General features: G+C 42.9%; 1 protein-coding gene across 7 annotated transcripts in view; it reads right to left on the bottom strand.

Moving 5' to 3' along the window:
* Positions 1 to 14,460, bottom strand: part of myh14 (myosin, heavy chain 14, non-muscle) — a 28,593-nt gene that overhangs the window by 11,462 nt on the left and 2,671 nt on the right. For 2 of the 7 annotated variants that reach the window (XM_085801396.1, XM_085801397.1), the window contains exons 2-21: positions 13,358 to 13,538; positions 11,705 to 11,911; positions 9,953 to 10,109; positions 8,817 to 8,844; positions 7,447 to 7,561; positions 6,708 to 6,755; positions 5,233 to 5,325; positions 5,061 to 5,124; positions 4,761 to 4,859; positions 4,459 to 4,602; positions 4,134 to 4,348; positions 3,899 to 4,051; positions 3,538 to 3,711; positions 3,252 to 3,425; positions 3,043 to 3,157; positions 2,586 to 2,654; positions 1,451 to 1,656; positions 1,227 to 1,348; positions 928 to 997; positions 688 to 848 (exon numbers count right to left, since the gene is read on the bottom strand). In XM_085801396.1, the coding sequence (XP_085657522.1) occupies positions 688 to 848; positions 928 to 997; positions 1,227 to 1,348; positions 1,451 to 1,656; positions 2,586 to 2,654; positions 3,043 to 3,157; positions 3,252 to 3,425; positions 3,538 to 3,711; positions 3,899 to 4,051; positions 4,134 to 4,348; positions 4,459 to 4,602; positions 4,761 to 4,859; positions 5,061 to 5,124; positions 5,233 to 5,325; positions 6,708 to 6,755; positions 7,447 to 7,561; positions 8,817 to 8,844; positions 9,953 to 10,109; positions 11,705 to 11,911; positions 13,358 to 13,525 (2,582 nt within the window). In that variant the 5' untranslated portion in view covers positions 13,526 to 13,538. Of the gene's footprint in view, positions 1 to 687; positions 849 to 927; positions 998 to 1,226; positions 1,349 to 1,450; positions 1,657 to 2,585; positions 2,655 to 3,042; positions 3,158 to 3,251; positions 3,426 to 3,537; positions 3,712 to 3,898; positions 4,052 to 4,133; positions 4,349 to 4,458; positions 4,603 to 4,760; positions 4,860 to 5,060; positions 5,125 to 5,232; positions 5,326 to 6,448; positions 6,657 to 6,707; positions 6,756 to 7,446; positions 7,562 to 8,816; positions 8,845 to 9,952; positions 10,110 to 11,704; positions 11,912 to 13,357; positions 13,539 to 14,460 lie in introns of those variants that run through there. The other 5 variants (XM_085801399.1, XM_085801400.1, XM_085801398.1 and 2 more) reach the window with 4 other exon arrangements.

The raw sequence follows: 14,460 nt of genomic DNA, 5'->3' as shown, positions 1-14,460 counted from the left end.
CAGATGCAGGTCACATCTAAAATGATTTACTGAGGTGGATCAACCCTCGAGGCACACAGAGTAGATAATGTCCCATATTAGCAGGTCTGTTAACTGCTGTCTCAACTAAGATATTCAAGAAAAAAACACTAATGATACCTTCTGTCACATTAACTTGTTCAGCAGCCTTTTCTGTTGATAATGATATATGTAGAACTGCCTTTGTGTGAGAAACTTACTTTCAAAATTAAACTTGCCTTGCCTCAGTTGTGTTATTGCAGATTCATCAAACCACAAATCCTTGAACGTTAAATTCATTAATTACTTTCACTGTAATAATATAACTATCATTTATGTCATTACAGGCTCCCATACACTGTGCCAAAGATCTGTCACTGAACTGGGCTGAGAAGACATTAAATGTTAATGTTCCTTTAAGAGAGAAATACAACACTGTCTCCTAAATGGCAGCAGCAAGTGCTCCTTAAAGGGAAACACCACCAGTGTTAGATGTTTTTCTTCTTCTATCCTTCGTTTAGTTAAAGAGTGATGGTTGCTGTCTGAGGACTGAAGCTAAGTAAAGTTGATTCATGTTTAAACTTCACTAACAGAACATTTAGTGCTATCAACCTGTAAATAGGTGGTTGTGGCTCCCAGACTAAAGCTGGTCATTCTCACCGGTGCTCTCACTCTCTGTTGTTGTTATACCTGCGTGCTAGGAAGCCTCTGGATGCGCTCTGGAAACGAATGATGGTGTCAGTGATCTTCAAGTCTCTCTCCTCTTCCAGGTGGGCCAGGACTCCGGCTCTGAAGAAGACTTTACTCTGACCCACTCTGAACAGGTTGTGATCGAGCTCCAAAGCACTGATCTGAACCAGGACACAGGGTTAAGTGGTTGGTCTTTTTAACACAACACTGTATGTTCACAGCTCCTGGAAAATGCCTCACCATGAGTTCAGACGCCTGCTTGCCATCCATGAAGGTGCGAGGGATAGCATTAGGAGTCAGGATCTCATATCTGGAGGACGAGAGTGGTGCTTTAAGTTTGTGTGTTTGACACTGAGAAGGTGCAGAAAGGGTCATTTACAGGTGCCAGAGTAAGTGCTTGAGGAAACATGTAGTGTGTGAGAGTGAGAGTGAGACAGAGAAAGAGAGATGGACAGATGGTTATGAAAGGTAGCTTACTGGTTGTCCGACAGCTTATGTGGTGGAAAAATACCTTCTTACACACAAACACACACACACACCTTTGTCTGAACTCCTGGAATGGGATGCGATTAGGGAAGCCTTGTCTGCAGATACGGATCCCCTCCAGAACTCCATTACACCTCAGCTGGTCCAAAACCAAGTGGGGAGACAGTTTACCAGCCTGAGAGAGAGAGAAGGAAGGAGAGAGAGAACAGAACAAAAGGTCAGACATCCAGGCTTCTTCCACACTCTTTTCCTTTTGCCCAGTTTCCGCCTGTCTCACCCTCTTCTCATGGTTGGGGATGATGCAGCGTAGGAAGTTGGGGTTGGTGTTCCTCAGTGTGGCCATCAGCTTGGTGAGAGACTCTTTGTAAAGCTGACCAACAGTCCTGAACATTCCCTTCTTCGTCTTCAGTCCCGCGGCTCCGAATGTGACCGGCCCACTGTTCTCCCCTGACGACACCTGGTCCAGACCCACGATCCTGTCCACTGGACCAACACACAACAGCACTTGTAAAGTAGGTAGGGTAAAAAGTTGAGTGTTTGCCAGACATTATCTGGCACGGTGATGCCCGAGGGAATGGCATGGCACTTTGATGGCATGAACATTTCACACCTGCTCTCACATCTGTTATCATTGCTCTGGACAGATGATATCAGATGGTTAACAATGGATGCAAAGCTCATTGGAGATGCAGAGATATGTTTTCTTTGGAAACCTACAACCAGAGGAGGACGTTTTCTCACGCACAACTGCCAATCAAACACTTTTGCAATTTTTATTGCAATACAGGTAAAGCTTTTCCAGCTCAACCTGTTAACTTTGGACATGTCTAGACAGCATGGCCGCAGGTTTATCTGTCTAAGAACATGATAATTTGATTTCATTATTTATTTTCCTGATTTGGCAGCTTTTGAGGGACACACGCGTGAAGAAACTATGAAGTTAAGCCAAAAAATATTCCTGCATCTATAGAGCTGATCCAGGATCACATTTCTGTGTCTAGTGGCTGTGTCTAGAGGCAAAATACTGTTTGCATCAGTATTTGTGTGTCAGTAATGTGCTGATGAATTGGGCTTTAATGACTAACTAAAAGCATGCTGCAACAATTTCTACAAATCCAATGTCAGTCACTTCTATACAAATGAAAAAACACCACACAAGCACAGCACTGTCACTTAAACTTGGTAAAAGAGCAAAGAGAGAGCATTGATCTGACAGCACAGTGGAAATATGCTAAAATATGGAGTAGCTCATGACACCACAGGACAAATACGAGAACTAAAAAGCCAACAAAATGACACAAAGAGGCACACTGCAATCAAAGACTGGGCAGACAAAAAAACAATTGAGAAATGTGAGAAGATGTGGGAGTGAGGAATGTGAATGTGACACACAGAGGAGGAGAAAAACCTACTGTCGGAGCCATTAGCCTGTAGTGTGGCATAGGAGTCAAAGAAGTACACACGAGGAAGAGTTTGAATATCTGATGCAGGAAGAAGGAGAGGACAGAGAGAACGAAAAGATGGAAGGAGAGAGGGAGCCCAAATGAGCACCAAATTACCAGAGAGGCAAGAGAGAGGAACAAGAGGAAAATAGAGGAGCAAACAAAGGAGAGAACAAAAAGGAAGAAGAAAAGAGATGAGCCAATAGTAATGGCAGCAGGAAGATAGTATAGATGCATGACAAAGACAGAGAAGAAAAAGAAATACAGTTAAATTAGTACATGTTGCACCAGGAAAACCTAAAAAATACAGTTCAAAGTACATTACCCTACTTTTTTTCAATATACATTTTTTGCATACTGTGTATATAGCCAACTAGCTAAAGAGTTACTGTACAGAGAAGAGAATGGAAGTGTAAATCGGCCTCACCCTCCTTCCAAAGCTCTGAGATAAAATGATCCGATGACTGGTGGAGCAGAGATGCCACATTATCATTCAGAGGATCCATGTTCTTCACCAACCAATCATCTGCCTTATAGTCCACCTGAGACAGAAGACAGGACATGCACAGGGCCTTTTAGCTGGGTGGTTCATTTGAATGGGAAAATGAGCTAAAAACAAAACAAAACAAGGGATACCTTTCCAGCATAGTGAATGATGGAGAAGTCGGCTTCCCCACGTGGCTGCTTTGATTTGAAGAACTTTGGATGGCTGCCTTGCTCAGCAGACAGCTTCTCCACAAATGAGCGGTCTGTCGCCCGGGGGAACCAGCACTCCTCATCCAGCAGGGCCAGAACACCAGGTGGGTGGGCCTGACAAAGACAGGGAAAAACAGCAAAATTTATTGAGTGAAATGTGGATTTTATAATTCAAGATGGCAGGGTTTAAGAAAGAACACAACACAATGTTTCTGTGTGTTTATACCGGTCTCTCAATGAGGTCAATGCAGGGCTGTAAGTCCAGGCCAAAGTCGATGAAGTTCCACTCGATGCCCTCCCGCTGATACTCCTCCTGCTCCAGGATGAACATGGTGTGGTTGAAGAGCTGTTGCAGCTTCTCGTTGGTGTAGTTGATGCACAGCTGTTCGAAGGAGTTGAGCTGCAGAGGAGGGATGGAGGAAAGCAAATGAAGATTCAATAATATCAAGTCACGTTATGTCAACTATCATATCTTTTATGCCTAAAACAGAAGCAAGAGAAAAACAGATTGCATTCATTTTGTTATTCCTCCGCTAAATGACACAGGTCAGATGAACTGAAATACAATCATCATCATATGAACAAACCTGGAAGATCTCAAACCCAGCAATATCAAGGATTCCTATGAAGGAGGCTCCCTGTCTCTGTCTGCGGTCCAGAGCTCTGTTGATCCTGTGCACCAACCATCTGAACAGACGCTCATACGTGGCCTTGGCCAAGGCCTCTACGGCAAAGTCAGCCTAGAGGGGAAAGGAAACACTGTTGGATGCACTTCACAGGGACACATCCTTCAAGCTGAAGTCGATGCTTATAAAACCCTACCTGTTCTTTAGTCTGGGCCTTCTGCACATACTCTCGACCCACTTTGATCCTGGGAGTGAGGATGGCCCGGGTGAACTCCAGCACATTGATACCCAGCAGATGGCACAGTTTCTGAGCAGCTGTGTTATCAGGCATGGATGCCTGGTCCTGGTTCTTCTCCTTCATGAAAGAAATGTTTCCAAACTGGAGCACAGAGGAGATCACCTTCAGCATGGCTGAAAAGAGGTCAGACAAGGAGAAACAAGGAGATTATTAGTAAGGAGGTAATGTGCAAGGAATGAACTACCCGCTCTCTTTCTTCCCTCTGTATTATCCCCTCACTTACACATCAACTCTTCTGGGTTGAAGCCCATTATCGCCATAGAGTCCATGGTCTGGGTGAAGTTCTCTGAATCGCTCTGACCAGGAACAGGGATGGAGCCTCCACTGAGAAAGCGGTACTCATCAGCAGTGCCTAAGAGAAGATCCGCTAAGGAAGAGAAGAAGACAAAAGGTGAATCAGAGAGATTTAGCAGAAATAACATGGACATTGTTAAGGACAGTGATAAATTCCCAAACCAATGATTTTGCGAACAACATATAAAATGCATCTATAGCAGCACATCACTCTCATTTTTTTTTGCTCACCTCTTGTTTCCTCTGAAGCTCCACACAACATCTGGTAAAAGATGTGGAATGTCCTCTCATCTTTGGCCTGACGGGTGGCCCGAGACTTTTCAAGGAGGTCTAGATTTATGAGTCAAGGGAATCTACAACCAAAAACTGCAGAGTAGTGCAGGTTCTAATGATAAAATATTTTTTACTTTAGCTCTGATCTGTTTTTAACATTTCTACCTTTTGACACTGTGATAAAACTCAAAACTGAATGGTGCTCAAGTCCAATCTATGAAATTCTACTTTTCTGTCCAAAGACATGTGAAAGGATACAGGTCTCAATGTTGGCACCAACAATGTACCCCGCCACATCAAAATTAATGCGAATGAATTTACCCTGAAGAAGGAGGAGAATATATTTTATGTTTTAGTTGGTTTCAACCGCAAATATTCAAACCACAGATACTGAGCTAAGGACAAATGAATGCATTTAGCTGGGTCTTACAAATCTAGAAGAGTTGTCGTTCTTGACAGTCTTTGCGTTGCCAAAGGCCTCTAGGATGGGGTTGGCCTGCAGCAGCTGTCTCTCCAGCTCACCCTGAGACACACAGGACAGGACATCAGATCAGCTTCACAATACCACAGAGATAAGAGCCCCAACAAGGACATCCATAGGCACCATCCACTAAAATGCACCATTGAATCCTGCTCTTTTTGGACTTACTGTACCATCTGACTGTTATATAAAATAAAAACAAAAAATCATGACTCATCCTTAAAGAGCAGTGACACAAAGCAGTGCATTTTAGAGCCTGAAATAACATCCACAAGACACACATACACACACACACCACTGCCAGACCCAGCAGCAAATGATTCTCAACATCAGCTCTAATTAATTCAGCAATCAATAACAAGGACATCAATCATGTTTCACATTTAACTTAATTAATTAAATTTTAATTTCTTACATTATGAAAAGACAATCTCTAAAGCGCAAGTAACACGAGTCAGTTGAGAACCACTGTTGTAGAGTAATGAGGGAAGAGGGAAGCCGCAGATGCTAATATCACAAACAAGCCACATGTTGGCTGACTTTAGCTAGCTGTAGTGCATTACTGCATGACGCATTGGCCGTGCAGCAGCCGTCTATGCAGCAGCAGCAGCAGCAGCAGCCAGTGATGGACACCAAGGAAGTGACTGTTGCTTTTGCGGGGGACGGGTGGACTGTAAAAACTGGCAAGCAGACATACACAAACACTCATTCACAGAGCAGGAGGTCGGCAGGTTTGAAGTGACTAAATGCACAGAACACTTGTGACACACATACACACACAGGGCCACACCCGCTCCCAAACTCACACTCAACCGCATTCACACATCATTTATGTGATCAAAACCACTGCTACAGGAGAAGTTCGGCAAACACCTGTGTATTTACAAGGCATTAAGAATGGGGAACCAACCTTACATCCATTGGTATTACAAGAAGAAGAGAATGGAAAAAAAAAAACAGGCCAAAACTAGAGCCCCATGAAAGCCAGGCTTTCTTCAGTCAGAAGTCAGAAAGGAAAGCCACATGTACAGGAGATATGATTGCTCTTATTTTGTTAAGAGAATCATATCAGCTCTAGTCAATGTACAACATGAAATGTTCCATATCTATAAAATCTGATCCCCAATCAATAAACCCAAAGTCGTCCAAGTACTTTCATACTCACATATTGTAAACTCTGACGAATTGTAGGGAAAAATGAAGTTTTAGGGCGGAGGAGAGTGGGTGGATGAACATATGAATGGGATAAACAAACAAAAAAGACAAATAAGACAGTAATAATAACAAACAACATGGGGAGCCACATCAGTGGTGACAGTTTAAAGGCTTGAGGTTACTCTGCTGAGTTAGTCAGAATCATTGTGGCCCATTGAAGAGAAAGTTGGAGCAGAGAAAAAGCAAAGGGAAGGACAGAGGAAACTCACCCTGTTCGCCAAAGAACTGCCTCTTGTTAAAGACCTAGAGCCATCCATCTGAGCATGCAGGGAAGAGAGAAGGACAATGCAGAGAAAAGCCAATGAGGGGAAGCAAGTGCTGGAAGGAAGGTAGGTAAGGAATAATGCAGAGAAAAAATAGATCTGATTGTCAGAGTTTAAGGAAAGACAGACATAAGTGCACCTGCAGGAAATGTTTGATATATAGTAATTATAAGATCAGTCAGTATGAATAAATAAATAAAAAGAAAAGCGATGCAGCTGGTTCAGTGAACTGTGATTAGGGAAAAAACACAGTGGATTGCAGAGAGCAGAAAAGATCAACTGATAAAACCACATTGCAAACACAGCAGAGGTAGCTCATATTACGTGAAATGAACAGGAAGGAATATCACACATAACAATTTGTCTAAATATTAGTTTAAGTATATTGGTATAAATAAATTAATAAAAACTTCAAAGGAGAACAGTCTGTGACAACACACATCAAATATGAATGGATTGCATGGACCAAAAGGGAACAGTGCTGACAAGATGAAGGGATCTAACTAATTTAAATCTAATCAAGAGGGATGACAAACTGTCCTTCTCCTGTCCATTACAGTAATGTGTCTCTCCCTCTATTCATTCTTCATGCTCCAAGAAGCCTATTTGTTGTACATGCTGTTTGCAGCCGCTTGTCTTTTCTTTCATTTTTACTTCTGTGGTGTGGGTCTCTAGTGTGGCATACCTGCACAGCTTCCTTGTTCCTTCCCAAAGTGCCACCCTTATGGGAGGAGGCAACGTGAGCCAAATACTGGATGACTTTCTTAGTGTTCTCCGTTTTCCCAGCTCCAGACTCGCCTCTGGAACAAACGTACACATACAGAACCGACCACATAAATGTCTTTCTCTTTACAGAATGGTTCATCTTAAACACATATGGTCGGAATTATGAATGGTGCACATTAGAATTAAAAAGAGAGGGAACACACACGCGCGGACAGAAGTGTCCAAACACACATTCATCACACCAATAAATGCAGAGCCCATGCAGTGCATTCAAAGCCACAAGTCTAAATAGAAAGCAGGTGTGGAGGATACAGGCTGCGTCAGTATTGTTGCTCTTGGAGAAGAATGTAGGAGAATGGAGCAAAAATAGCAGCTGTAAAAGATCTAAAAGAAGCAGCCACTTCGTCCCAAATACACTGATTCAAGATGAACCTAAAGTGGGATTCTTGACAATGACAGGAAGAGTCTGGCAGGAAGACAGGCTGACAGAGAGACGGATGGTAGAACCTCAGGCAAACATGTAGGTAGACAAATGATGGATAGAGACAGACAGAAGCCCACAGTACATAGTGCAGGCATGATTGCTCAGTCCTGACTTGTATTGATCTAATGTTACTGTTGTGACTCTTTGAATTCATGTTTGAAAATGTGCTCATATGAATATCAGTATGAACATAAAAGTAAAAATTGCAACTACAGTTTTCTGTAAAACAACAAATATCATCATGCGCATATCCCACATGGACAACAGAGCAACAAATGATATTCAAAACAGTTATACGGGTAAAATAGGGCCAAAAACAGCCAGCTGGCAGAGCTGTAGTTGTGTTCGCAGCTGCATAGACGACGTGTGTGGGAACAGTGGAGGAGTCAGCACAGTGGAGTGCTAACCGTTTCATTTCTGTACTGGAGTTATTACAGTGGCTTACGTGGCCAGTTACTCAAACCATATTTGAAAAGGAGCCAGAACCGATTCAAACAGTTTCTCCTGGTGTCTCAGTGCTCAAGACAAGACATGTCCTTGGTTTGATGCTGGTCTGGGACTTTCGTTTCACGTCATCCCTCTGTCTCACGTTTGGCTCTACTAAACCAATAAAGGCTAAAATACCAAAACCGGATCCGTTTTTTCCCACACTGCATGAAACCTTAATATATTACAATAACATACACATATGCGTGCAGGGGTTAACACACATGGAAGTACACACCACATATACACATGCACACACACTTCAGGGGAGAGGAAGACACACTCAATGTGACCCCTATAGAGATGTTCCTCATGGCAAATAACACAGAAACACTGGTGTCCCACTGCAGGCTACTCACGTGCAGAGGATTGCCTGATCTTCTCTGTCTGTGAAAGGAAGGGAAAAAACAGTGTGTCATACTGTTACTGTTACATACTCAAGTCATACTGTATGAGGAAATAACATAATTTGATCAGAATATAAAACAAATACTCAGTCAACCACAAAGTCAGAGTATGAATTATTTAATTAGTTAATGGAATGAGTCTACACATGTTGACACATGTTTCCTTCACATGACCCAGTGTTAGGTGCTGTATGGTAGTGAGGAGGTTACCTATGCCATATGGTAACCGTTACACTAAACCTCCGACCCCACTAATTGAGCACCAAGCCCTGTGGAAACCTCCACCTTACATGACATGTTTTGATTATCAATACAACTATCCATAATATTAATTCAGAAATGGTCACATGTGCACTACTCTAGTGTTCAAATATCGCACTTTTCCTGTCAGTCATTCCATTAATTAGTACTATAGAGAGAAGCAGGTCAGCAGCTGAACTGCTCCCTCCGGGCTGCCAGACCACGCAGCAGAAGGTGGACATTAACATCCACATCACTGCTTGTATCTGCTTTAAAAGGTTCTCACACGCTGAGTCTGTAAGAATTCATACTGGTTCTACAGGTTCGATCACTGTGGTAACACACCCACATCATGCCCTGAGGAGGGGGTGGGAGTGGGGACGGCAAATGAGTCTCATCTGTCCTGTCATCTCAGGAAGACATCCTGAGGCAGAGACATTGCTCAATCGACCCTAAACTGCTTTGAAATTGTAGTGGGAATTCTCGGCCTCTGTTTCATGAACTCAACGTGACAGGTAGGGATTTAAATAAATGCCTTTAACCACTGTGGTTCCTATCATTACAACAACAAATATGCAGTGATGTCATTGAAAAGAGAGTCACGCCCAGAGATGTGAGTTGCGAAAAACTCAATTTTCTATATTTATCTTCACTTTTAAAGCTTTTTAAGAGCCACAGGTTGAGGATATACCACACCTTCATACAGTGTTCACTAGTGTGGCTTAGTGATCAAAGATCACTGAGGAGATTCAGCACCACATTCCAGGCCAGCTCAGCTGATAGAGGACGTATGGGTTGGTTAGTGTCAAGTTTATCAGGGGTCAGAGGTGACAGATAGTGCTGAGTACCTTGTAGCATGCTGCGATAGGCAGCTTCTGATATGGCGTAGATGTGCGGTGGCATCTCGTGGCGTTTTTTGCCCCGGTACATCTCCACGATGGACTCTGTGTAGATGGGCAGGTTCTTGTAAGGATTCACCACCACGCAGAACAATCCTGAATATGTCTGGAAGGACACACAGAAGGGGAGAGGTTTTTTTTAATGAGCTGATCCTCATTACATTTTACATTTACCTGTTATTAAGGATATCAATTCAGGCCGGAAAAAAAAAAACTGTCTCACTTCCTTGTAGTTCTGTTAGAATGGGCTGGTATACACATTTTGTAATTCATTCAAAAATGCTGATGTACAGTATGTAAATAACTGGATTACTGTCTGTTATTGAATATATTCACTGTTTCTGCATTCTTGGCTCACTTGGTTTTAGTGACTGATGCCAGATTCCTGGAGACTGCCAATTGTGGGTACTAGTGTGTGTGTGGCTTTACTGCTCCTAGTTGCAGCTGAATCACAATCTCATTTAGCTGTTGCCTCAGTTTAAAATAAGGCAGTAAACCATGAGTGGTCTGAAGTCCAGGTCAGGCTTTTTCTGGATCCAATATGTTATGCAAGTTGACACCATTATGCTTGATAATTTACTTATTGCGGTACAGGTAAACAAAACACCTTATCCAAACATTCAGGACTAAGCTAATTAGTGGGAACTGTCTCTTCAGCAAATGAAGAGTCGAACATGTCTGGAATGGAGGACTCATTTCCAACATTTAAAAATGACATACTAACTTCGTACACGAGTGTGTGACTTACATACCTGACACCAAAACATAATTTCACACCCACAATCACTATGAAAAAAATGTCTGCTTCACCCACTCATAAAATGTATAATACATTCCTACACCAGTTTAATCACGCTGCAATGTAAAATATTTTGTAATCTTTACCAAGGTTTCATTGTGTAATTCTATTATAAAGCAGAACTGTGACTCACCTGAATTCAGCCGCTGATGTCATTTTTAATACAGACGTGACCACACCCAGACATCAGCTTTCTCATAATTCATTCCAACCATAGTGGGAAAAAAACTTGTTCATCATACACCAAACCCCTTCACCTAATTTTATATTGTAACACACCTATCAGCTATTTCAAAAATCCATCCCTGCACCTCTCTGCCCATCTCTTAATCACATATCACAGTTTAATTTAGTTTGTTTATTCATTTGGTCGATTAAAAAAAAAAAGAGACTGACAAAATGCATAGATTGGTCAGTAATCATAGTGACAGGCAACTGTGTTAAATTGTGTGTATATCAATCAACTCTATGTTTAGTATCTACTGTCAGGATACTGTCTCTCTCTCTGTTTCTATTTAGTGATATTCATCTGTATATCTTCTTATACTTATCAATACATCTATATATCTTTCTATGTCTATCTATATCTATATATCTTTGTCTATCTTACTGTGCATCAATCTATACTCATAACTCTTCTTCGCACTCTTGTCTGCAAAAGAAACCTGAGCCATCCCCTTTGCCACACACGAGCAACTTTGTAAACCGACTCCTCACCTCTCTTACTGCCCCATATCAGTGACACAGGAGATGCCAGAGGAGCCCACTGCTAACACATGCATGTACAAAACGCCACAGGCTGTGTGGGTGCCCAGTCTGCTCCCTCTTGTTCGTGCACGTGTGTGTACAGGTGTACCGCTTTGAGACTCATGTTAGTTTTATGCTGGGTTCTGTGCACTCACATAGATCAAACCAGAGTAGTATCTCTCTCTCAGGTTGTGCAGCACAGAGGCTTCGTTGAGGCAGGTGAGGTCGGCCATGTCCTCCACTTTACTGAAGCGAGGAGGGTTCATCCGCTGCACCTCCTCCCTGGACAGAGTCAACTTCCGCTGGCTGTCTGTAAGCTCGACCTCCACCTCATCGCCCCGCTCCTCACGAATACTGGCCGACTGGGATTAGAAAGAGAATTAGCAGATACTTTAAAGTTTGCTTGATAAATGCTCTCTCTAAACACAAATCAATCCCTTCTCCTTTAAAATTCAAAACATCTTAAATCAATTTGTTGTTTGGCAGGGTCAAGGCTTTTCAGCAGTCACAAACATGTTGATGTTTCATTTTCCTATGATGCACCAACAGAGAGCTTTGAGAGCAGTCCTTGCTCATAATGAAAATAACTTTGACTAAAAATAAAACAGACTACACTGTGGCACTGTGTAGGATTACCAAGATTCTGAATTTTATTCTGCAGTGAAAAGAATAGAAGTTAATAAAGTTAGTAGCCATTAGCTTTAGCTTGCTTTGGAAAACTGTAGCTGCACTTTAGATTTGTAGTTACTGGCATATGACACATAAACAATCCACATCTGATCCTTTAACTCTACAGTTACTGTAAGTAGCTAGCCTGAATATTGAACGTGTATTGGATAATATGTGAGAATTAGAGAGTGAGTGTCATTATATTCAACCACGGAAGAATAGATGGAGAAAGAAAGCAGAAGAAGAGAGGACCTCCTTTGTCTCTCTTGTGGCTTGTTGGACAGGAAGTAGTAAATTGAGTGACTGACCAGGTCACGAGACTCTGATTTGCTACTCTTTATTCTCTCTGCTACTTGCTATGCACACAACATACTGTATGTGTGTGTCTGTGTTTGCATGCATGTGGGTGTATATTAGTCACAGATTGAGCTAGAAGCTCAGAATATAAAACTGGATGAAAGCGTGCATGTTTTTGTGTGTGTGTAGTGTATGGTTGTGTGTATTCGGTGTGTGTCTGTGTGTTTGAGTGTTTGTCCAGCAGTGCCATTCTCAGATCATGAGTGTAAAATGAAGTCACTGTTTCTGCAACGGCCTCTTTAACATTAGGAGGCTGAAGGAGAGTATTGTTCTATTCATAGAGCTCTCTATGAAACCAGTCCAGCAGAGAGCGGGAGACACAGAGATAGGACATTGAATTCATATGTCACATCCTACAGTATCGACTAATGACAACTTTTAATGTGCATTATATAAGCACCAAGCCATAGTGGAACTTAATATTAATTAATATTAATATAAGGACAAGAGCCTTGTGACTGTGTGTAAGAAAGCATCACAGGGCATATTAATGGAAGAGGACAAGCATAAATAGGACATTGTCATGGGATTAAAAATGATAACATACAGACACACACACCCTGCGCTGCTTTGCCCCACCTGTTTCACACACCCTTCTGTAAAGCACATACTTGGGGCTAATAATTTACCAGAGGTTTAACAGAATAGAGGAGAAGTGAAAACAAATAATAATAAAATATACCCAATCTAACCACTGTGTTCTCAAGTAGATGTTGGTGATTGGTGGGAACAAAAGCCCAAAGGTCGTCCACTTCTCCTCCGAGTGGACAACACCAGCTTACCTCAAAGCCATGCTTCTCTGATGGCACCCACACCAGCCTCTTGGCCGCCCAGTCGGCCTGGCTGGCGGCGGAGAACACCGAGTTGGAGGTGGGAGACCCTGGCGGCGCCGCCCCCGATGACAGGAAGCGGGTGACATCATTGACACCGCCCCCTGTTGGCCTGGACATGGTATTACTGGCACTGGGAGAGGAGACACACAAAAGGGGGACAATGAAAAGTTAGTATGTGCTGAGCCATTTCCCTCCATTTCCACTATCTTGAGGGAGGTTGAAAAGTGGAGCGCCATGGACGGTAAAGGCCTGTCAGACAGTGACACTGATGTGATTCCATGCCGAGGCATCACAGATACACACTTCACTGGTCCCACCCACACATATAGGAAGAGCAGTAGTAGCACGCAAGTAGCATGAAGACCGCATCCAGCTGAGATTGGACAAGGAATGGCCTAATTGAAAGATACAGCAAATCAAGGAGAAGACAGGGATGGAAGAAAGGCAGAGAGATTGGTGGGTGGGGGGTGGTGGAGGGGTGAGGGATGGAGGGGCAGCGAGATACATCAATCGACAGAGTAAACTGACATGACAGTGAGAGGGGGAGGGATGGCGAGGGAGAAAGAAAAGGGGTGGGATGGCGGTGGGGAGAGAGGATCAGACTGGACTGAATCTGTTGTTAACTCAAAGAAAATGAAGCAGGCTTGTAGTGCAGGCCACTGGACTCAGCAGAGATCAAACTCCAGCGGGAGCCTCTCCTGAGGAAACAGTGGACACCGTGGAGCCAAAATGTCAGCTTGCCTTAGGGGCTCGGTGTCATGTGAGAGAGGAGGTGACTGGAGCCAGAAGTGGTCACGACTCTAAAACAATGAAGCAATCTTCAGCGTGACAGTAATTCCAGGATGTTTCTCAGACAACCAAAAAAAAAAAAAAAATCCCATGCAGCAGTAATTCAGTGAGAAAAGTTCACTCTGTGGAGAGAAGGAGAACTCATGACTAAAAAACTGTCCACCGACAACAGTAAGGACGACTTTGCTTCAGACCCAGTAGCTGCTGCCCTGCCCATGATGATCCATAACCGACCATTTGAAAGTGACTGTCACTGATGACTC

This window comes from Trachurus japonicus, chromosome 16 (assembly GCF_045865225.1).
Source record: "Trachurus japonicus isolate A0001 chromosome 16, Traja_1.0".
NCBI classification, from domain to species: domain Eukaryota; kingdom Metazoa; phylum Chordata; class Actinopteri; order Carangiformes; family Carangidae; genus Trachurus; species Trachurus japonicus.
The sequence above is the reverse complement of the archived record's forward strand: the minus strand, read 5'-3'. Positions and strand labels throughout refer to the sequence as shown.